Source organism: Sabethes cyaneus, chromosome 3 (genome assembly GCF_943734655.1).
Source record: "Sabethes cyaneus chromosome 3, idSabCyanKW18_F2, whole genome shotgun sequence".
In the NCBI taxonomy this organism is placed as follows: domain Eukaryota; kingdom Metazoa; phylum Arthropoda; class Insecta; order Diptera; family Culicidae; genus Sabethes; species Sabethes cyaneus.
The window spans coordinates 116,108,652-116,116,214 of record NC_071355.1 but is presented as its reverse complement, the minus strand read 5'-3'; the positions used below and the strand labels follow the sequence as shown (position 1 = coordinate 116,116,214).

At 38.1% G+C, this 7,563-nt stretch overlaps 1 protein-coding gene across 1 annotated transcript; it reads right to left on the bottom strand.

Annotated features, from left to right (window-relative positions):
• Window positions 1–5,089: 5,089 nt before the first annotated feature.
• Window positions 5,090–5,923, bottom strand: LOC128740050 (uncharacterized). Its single transcript, XM_053835557.1, has one exon. The coding sequence runs from the start codon at window positions 5,921–5,923 to the stop codon at window positions 5,090–5,092; it is 834 nt and encodes a 277-aa protein (XP_053691532.1).
• Window positions 5,924–7,563: the final 1,640 nt, after the last annotated feature.

Sequence of the window (7,563 nt, the reverse complement as noted above, 5' to 3'; positions counted from 1 at the left end):
AGATCGTCGGCGTATAGTAATTTTTCGGAATCAAGGCTATCACAGATATCATTAACGAAAAGTACGAAAATTAATGGCCCTAGAATGCTGCCTTGAGGTACTCCAGAAGGTATATCGAAAGAGTACGATTCAGCTCCGTTGAGGTTCACAAAGGCAGTACGACCTGTTAAATACGATAGTAGCCAGTTTGTTATCCATTCAGGTAGGCCAATGCGCTTCATCTTCTCGATTGCTAACAGGTGCGGAACCTTGTCAAATGCCTTGGAAAAGTCTATATATATTGCATCTATTTGTAAGCGTTTCTCTATGCGTTTTGAAATATCCGTTACGAAACTCATCAAGTTTGAGACAGTCGATCGGTTTCTAACAAAACCATGTTGATACTCAGTAATTACATTATGAACAGCTGAGTATAACCAATGGTGCACGATTTTTTCAAAAACTTTTGAAATGCTGTTCAGAATCGAGATTCCCCTGTAGTTTTCAATGTTATTCCTGCTACCAGACTTATGAATTGGTGTAATTGACGCATGCTTCCATATACTAGGGAAAACTCCACTGGTGAGAGAGCTGTTAAAAATCATTGTAAGCGGCTTCGCCAGAGCTGTAGCAGATTGCTTCAGAAATAATGGAGGCAATCCATCGGGACCAGGTCCTTTAGAGGAATCTACCGCGGCAAGAGCACTCGCAACTTCACCGGTCGATAATGTTATAGAAGGTAAAAACAGGTTCAGCATCCGTACGTTGCTGATCGCTTCACGTTGCGTTGTCGGAGGGTCGTTGCAGTACACAGTTTTGAAGAAATCAGCAAATAAGTTCACAGAATCTTCTGCTTTGGATGATTTTCTATCACGATATAAAAGGTTTGATGGAATTCCTTTTGAATGCTTGCGACTTTGGGCGAAATGCCAGAACGAAGAAGGGTTTTGTTTTACTTTTGATTCAATCCTATTTATATACTCCCTGAAACAAGCATTCCGATTTGCCTCATATTGTTGTTCGAGATGATGAACCGAATGTTTGTTTTGGTCTCATCTGTGCTTGAAAAACCGTTTGCGTGCTTTCCTTAGTCGATTGCGAGAATGGTTTAATTCCGGGTTCCACCACGGTTGATGATTGTTGGGCATTTTCCGAAGTTTTGACGTAGGACTACGTCTTACGGCAAGTTTTGAGATAGGGTGTCATTCCAAAAAATCGGAAAATGCGAGCGTCACGAAAAATGAAAGGTTTTGAACGCTAATAGCTCAGCGGTTTTCCGATCGATTTTCAATATTCTTACACCAATCGATCAGAAAAGCTTCTAAGAATTGACCCAAATGAAGAAAAGTATGGATTCATGATGTTGAACTATTGAAAAATTGAAAATAATGAACCTATGTTTTACCAGAATTCTCGCTTCGTGATTGGTTGGAAGATTCTTTACGATGATCTAAACCTATACCAATTTGATATCTGTGCTTGGGAAGTAAGCCAAAACAAGTGACAAAGTTTCCTCATTTCAACAAGATTTCTTAACACCGCGGTTAAACCTAGACCATATTGATGTCCTTGCTTGGGAAGTATGCCAGAAAGAGTGACAAAGCCCCCTCGTACCAACAAATTTTTTACGAACGCGATTAAACCTAGTCCAATTTGATGTCTGTGTTGGGGAAGTGTGCCAGAAAAATGACGTAAGTTCATTGTCCCAACAAATTCTTTACTGCGAGATGATTAAACCTCGGCGAATTTGATATCTGTGTTGGAAAAATGTAGGGGAACTGGGGGGAAAATGAACACCCTTAGCAATTTTGCCATTTTTTCCTCCAGGAACCAACCAAATGCTGATCGCACTATATGAATTGAAAGCTAGATTCATATTCCACGTAGCAATATATAAAGATGTTTAAAAAAGGACTATTTGTCATGAAAAAATCCTTTTTTTTAAAGCGTCACATTCGAGCCTGATTTTTTTCATGTGGGTAAAATGAACATGCAGTGAGGGCAAAATGAACATGTCATAGAAAACTAAAGTTAACATGCAGTTTGGATAAATTAAACATTATTTTACATTATCATTGTTCTACATAAGCCGAAGGTATTCAACAGGGCTATCGGAATTAAAATGGGACTCCACAAAGTTAACATAATGTATCTTCGCCACGTTTATACAATGGTTGACTTTTAGCTCGCAGGATTTTCCAGCACTCGGTCATTTTCCGTCATTTTTCGAGAGACTCGATCATTTTTGTTGCTTGAATTGCAATTATTTCGTAGCTGCTGATAAATGGAAAGTAAAACATCATGATACACACTGTTCATTTTGCCCCCATAGTGAAGTGTTCATTTTACCCCCAAAACACAAATTGTTTTCAAGTGTTTATTATAAACAAACAGTTGATAAAAATATTTGGAATTTTCGACAGATCCGCAGGATAGTGATAAGCAAACAACATTAAATGATACCAATAGTCGAAATTTAATTTGTTTCACCAAAATAGCTTATTTACTAATAGTGAAAATTACCATCGGCGTCAGATTTCTGCAAATATTTTTTACTTTTTCCATTTTTTTCACATTGGAAAGCTTATGATCACCACATATTGTCTCAAACAGCTTGAAATACTTCTAGGAGAAGATACCTATTGTTCCGGAACAGATTTTAATCGGTTTACTGGGAATTTGGCTGCCTGTTCATTTTACCTCCCCTGTTCATTTTACCCACAGTTCCCCTACTACAGCTGTAGTGTTCGGTTATAATACGACTCTGTATGAATACGCATGCTAGCCGTTTCATTAGAAGTGTAGTGAAAAGATGTGCTGTTGATAAAATAGGATTGAATTGGTAAAATCCCTTCAACGTGGGGAACCATGGGTAATAAAAACAATCTTTAATTTCAGTAAGGTAGCAGGAAAGCAATAGTTTGTGTTCTTGATTTTGTTAAATTGTTTTCAAATGTACAATCTTTTGAGAATTGAAGGTATGCAATGTTACTACTTTGATAAATGTTACATACAACGCAAGTAGCATGTATATATGTTTTTTTTTCTCTCTTTATTATCGAGATTTTTAGCCATGCGCTGGTTGTATATATGTTGCATATAGCATGTATACATGAAAAATCGAATGATTACAAGCATGAATACATGCTACTATCACTACAAAGAGACTTACGTAGTCCTGCGTCACCTATATATGCGGTCATGTCTTGTACACAACCCCTCTGATTTTTTTAACAGGTACGTGCTCGTTGATCAGAAGATTAATTGAATTATAGAAGCGAAGGACTGCTTCGTCAGTAGGGCAATGCTCGAGAAGATTGTGCCAGTTAATATTTGCAATGGCATAATTGATAACATTGTAGTCGCAGCGAGAGAAATCGTATTGCCACACGTCAGGAGACTTTTCACTATCGGTATTCCGAACGTCGAGTATTAAAATAAATGGAACATGGTGTACGTCAATTCTCAGAATAGGTGATGGCGGCTCGAGGATTTCACAGCAATTCACGTTGTTTACAAAAGCTAAGTCAAGCAGTCTGCCATTTTGGTTGGGTAAATTGAAAATCTGCATAAGTCCGTTTTCTAGCAGTGATTCTGTTAGAATAGCTTCCTGTTCTGAAGATACCCAAGTAACCACAAGCATTAACGCATAACCCCATATTGGCTGTAGCTCGGCATCGCTAATACCAGACAGCGGTATATCAGCAATTCGCATGGTTAAAACTTTTGTATAAACATTGCTAATGCGTTTAAGCATTATCGTAAATTAGCATTATTAAAAACACTATTTGCGTATATAATGTTACAATATGTTGCTTACAAACTTTAGGACAAATCTTTAAAACGTACCGTAAATGTTAATAAAATGCTTATACTTGACTTCGTTTTTGCTTATTTACGGCCACTACTCATACTCTGTTTCACCTAACTGCTGCTGTCTTTTTTCAACCAATTGAATTCTAAAATCAACTACGAACGACGATTTAAGTACGACTAATTACAACCCACTCATCTATAACAGCTGTGGTTAAGATATCAAAGGCGCCAGCAAATGAACTATGCAGGGATACACGCACCCATCAGGTTCAAGTCTCCTTAAAGGTAACATTTGAAATGCAAAAAAAAATCCATTCGTCGTAAATAATGAAGTAACGCATAGCTTGAGAAGCTGCTAGAACCAGCGGACTTAAAAAATAAATATGAAATATATTTATTTTTGTCTTTTGACACGCCGGCCGAATTGATGTTTTTATATTTTTTTCGCAAACAGGCTAAAAATAACGATATGTCGATAATGCAGGCGAAGCGATGTTTAATTCATGCCGTAATGGTGCTTTAGCAATTGCTATTATAATGCAACTTTAATTTGACAATAGTGGGGCCCTTTTCCACTTTATTACTGCATTTATTGTACATGTAAGAAAATAACACATTATATGATATGCTTTGTAGCGCACTATAAAGCATTACAATTGAATTGATATAAAGCTTCGTGGTTACTTGGGTACGTTTGTCGGTAGATAGCTTTTTATATCAGAGTCAAAATGCCAAGTAAGACACGGCAAGTTGAAGTCACCAAGCAAGATTACAGAGTCAGCGATTTTGGAGATGTCGGTCAGCCTTCTAACACAAGCGCAATGTTCACCGTAGATAGATGGGTCGGAGCCCGGCTTGATATAAACGCAGCAAATATAAATAGACTGCTTCGGTAGTTCTAGACAAACTGCGACTTGTTCCAATCGGTTATCGCCAGGGAGGGAAATGAGGCTGCTTTTGAAATTTTTCTTAACTGCAATTAGAACGCCACCTCCGCGAGATGAGTTACTAGTTGAGCTGTTTCGATCGCATCTGTAAAAGTTGTATTCTGAAGACAGCTCGGAGGACGATACGTCACTGCGGAGCCATGTTTCAGTGAAGGCTATGACGTCATAGTCCGACGATGAGAGAGCGAGAAAAAGAGCGTTTGTCTTTGTTCGTAGCCCGCGCACATTTTGATAGTAAATAGTGAGAGGGCATGTCTGATCTGTGTTGAACGTAGTCTTCATTATTTTTGGTAAGGTGTCACATAGCGGTTGGGTATCAGGATGGTCGAACTGTTCGAAGTATTGGTCTAAGGGTTCACCGGAGGAATCACATCTGTTATCATCAAGTCGGCCGACGCTGTTGTTGGTTTCCAAAAAACCCTCCTATTAACAGTCTTGTCCTCAAACTCGCGATAAACAATGCCAATAGGCCATGTGCCAGAATCCATGGCTTTATCTTTCAAAGTCAACGGTAATCCAATCTTATAAGATACAAAGTTGAGCGTCCTAGGATCTTTGCCGCGAGGAATCAATTTGACCACTGCTACATCGTTCGTACCAAGTTTTTCAATCACCAGGTTAGTTACACTAGCGTCTGGAGCCTCGGGTGAAATACCCGATAGATACAGCCAAAACTTTTCATCTGCCTGACTGACCGGCTCCGATAACGTTGAAGAAGTACAAATACCTGTGCCACGTAGGAGTTTCGTTGGTCTGGTGGTCGAGTGTTCAATGTCGTCTCTATCCCGTTTTCTTTTTGCAGAGTTCAAAGGAAACGGGCTCGGAGCTAGTGCAAGTGGAGTTTTTGGGACGGAATCAATGAGAGTTTTGAAGTTTGTACGAATTTCCTCTTTGATGTCTTGCAAAATATCATTGCGTATTTGATCCTTTAGCGCAGCAATCAACTCTGAATTGGCTTTTTCTACTGAGACCAATGCATTGCGGAAGCGGGCTTTATCCATCAAATTTTTGCATGTGTTGCACATCCAGAAAAGATTCGACTTATTAACAACAGCAGCGTAAATTTCGTCATTCAGCCCGCAGCATTTAGCGCAAAATAAGGCCGAACAAAAACCCCCACATTTCATGGAATTTTTACCCGCTTCAATATTATTCGCGCAACTCTCGCAAACACTAGGCATGATTAGTTTAAAAAATGCAACGTGGGAAGCAAAGGGTTACTGTAAGTCAACTTACGGTGCTCTGATGCAGATGGCGTTACTGATGCAAAATGAAAAAATGCGAGTGGGCTTGTCTACTACTCTAACACTGATGCTTGCAGATCACTACTGAAGGAAAGCTTAAATGATACCTTTTTGTTCCTGCATAAATGCAGTAATAAAATGGAAAAGGGCCCCACTATTGTCAAATTAAAGCTGCATTATAATAGCAATTGCTAAAGCACCATTAAGGCATATATTAAACATAGCTTCGCCTGCATTATCGACATATCGTTATTTTTAGCTAGTTTGCGAAAAAATATAAAAACATCAATTCGGCCGGCGCGTCAAAAGACAAAAATAAATATATTTTCAAATTTATTTTTTAAAGCCGCAGATTCTAGCTGCTTCTCAGGCTATGCGTTACTCGATTATTTACGATGAATGAATTGTTTTGTTTAACATTTCAAATATTACCCTTCATGAGACTCGAACCTGGGTGCGTATATCCCGGCACGTATATACGCACCCAGGTTCGAGTCTCATGAAGGGTAATATTTGAAATGTTAAACAAAACAATTCATTCATCGTAAATAATCGAGTAACGCATAGCCTGAGAAGCAGCTAGAATCTGCGGCTTTAAAAAATAAATTTGAAAATATTGTGCATTGCAAGAAATCTTTTCATTCTCGGAAAGTTCATAGCAAGCTGTCAAAATAATTCTGTATTGAGCGAAGCTGACGAATTTTCGTTATTTGAATATCGATATTTTTCACATATCGATACGTATACTCAGCTGAAAGCATAATCAGCAAAATTGCTCGCATCACGTGACGATCTGCATTTTACATTTATTTTTAACACTCCGTATAACGTGTTAACATTTACAAAGCTGTTATATGCATGCCGAAATTAACTATTTCGAAAAAAAACTATATCGAGATTTCGTCCACGAATATCGATACCAGTTATATCGATACATTATCGCCCAATGCTGACCTCGCCAAATATTGAAGGATGTGCTTTTGACCAGAGCTGCCATACAAATAGATTAATTTTTATTGTTTAGATATTTGCAACCCCTTTCCGTACTTCTTAAATTGTGTTACTATTTACACATATTTTTATACTTATGATATTCAATGGATTTATATAATACATATTTTTGAATGTAAAAGGTTAAAAGACGTTTTTTTTATGTATTTTTAGTTGCTAAAGCATCAGTAACAATTGCACATATAAACCAAAAAATATTTGGCCACCTTTCCTTGTTCTCTTTGCGGTGATTGACGATGCGGGTTACCGCCGCAACAGGATGAAAATTTATGTAAATAACCGCAATATATTTATTTTTGTCTTTGGACGCGCCGGCCGAATTGACCTTTGCCTTTGCCTTTCTACTATATAAATATATAGTATAAATGTATAGAAATCACTTGCAAAACCGGAAATGAAAAGAAGGTCCTGCGGGCCGAATGCCATATACCAGTTGACTCAGTTTCGAAAACTGAGCATTTTCTGTGTGTGTGTGTATGTGTGTATGTGTGTGTGTGTATGTGTGTGTGTATGTGTGTGTGTATGTGTGTGTGTGTATGTAACGCTTTCAATCTCACTCACTTTTC

Bases quoted from the DNA above. Each gene is read 5' to 3' on its own strand.
- LOC128740050 (XM_053835557.1), bottom strand. From the start codon at position 5,923: ATGCCTAGTGTTTGCGAGAGTTGCGCGAATAATATTGAAGCGGGTAAA.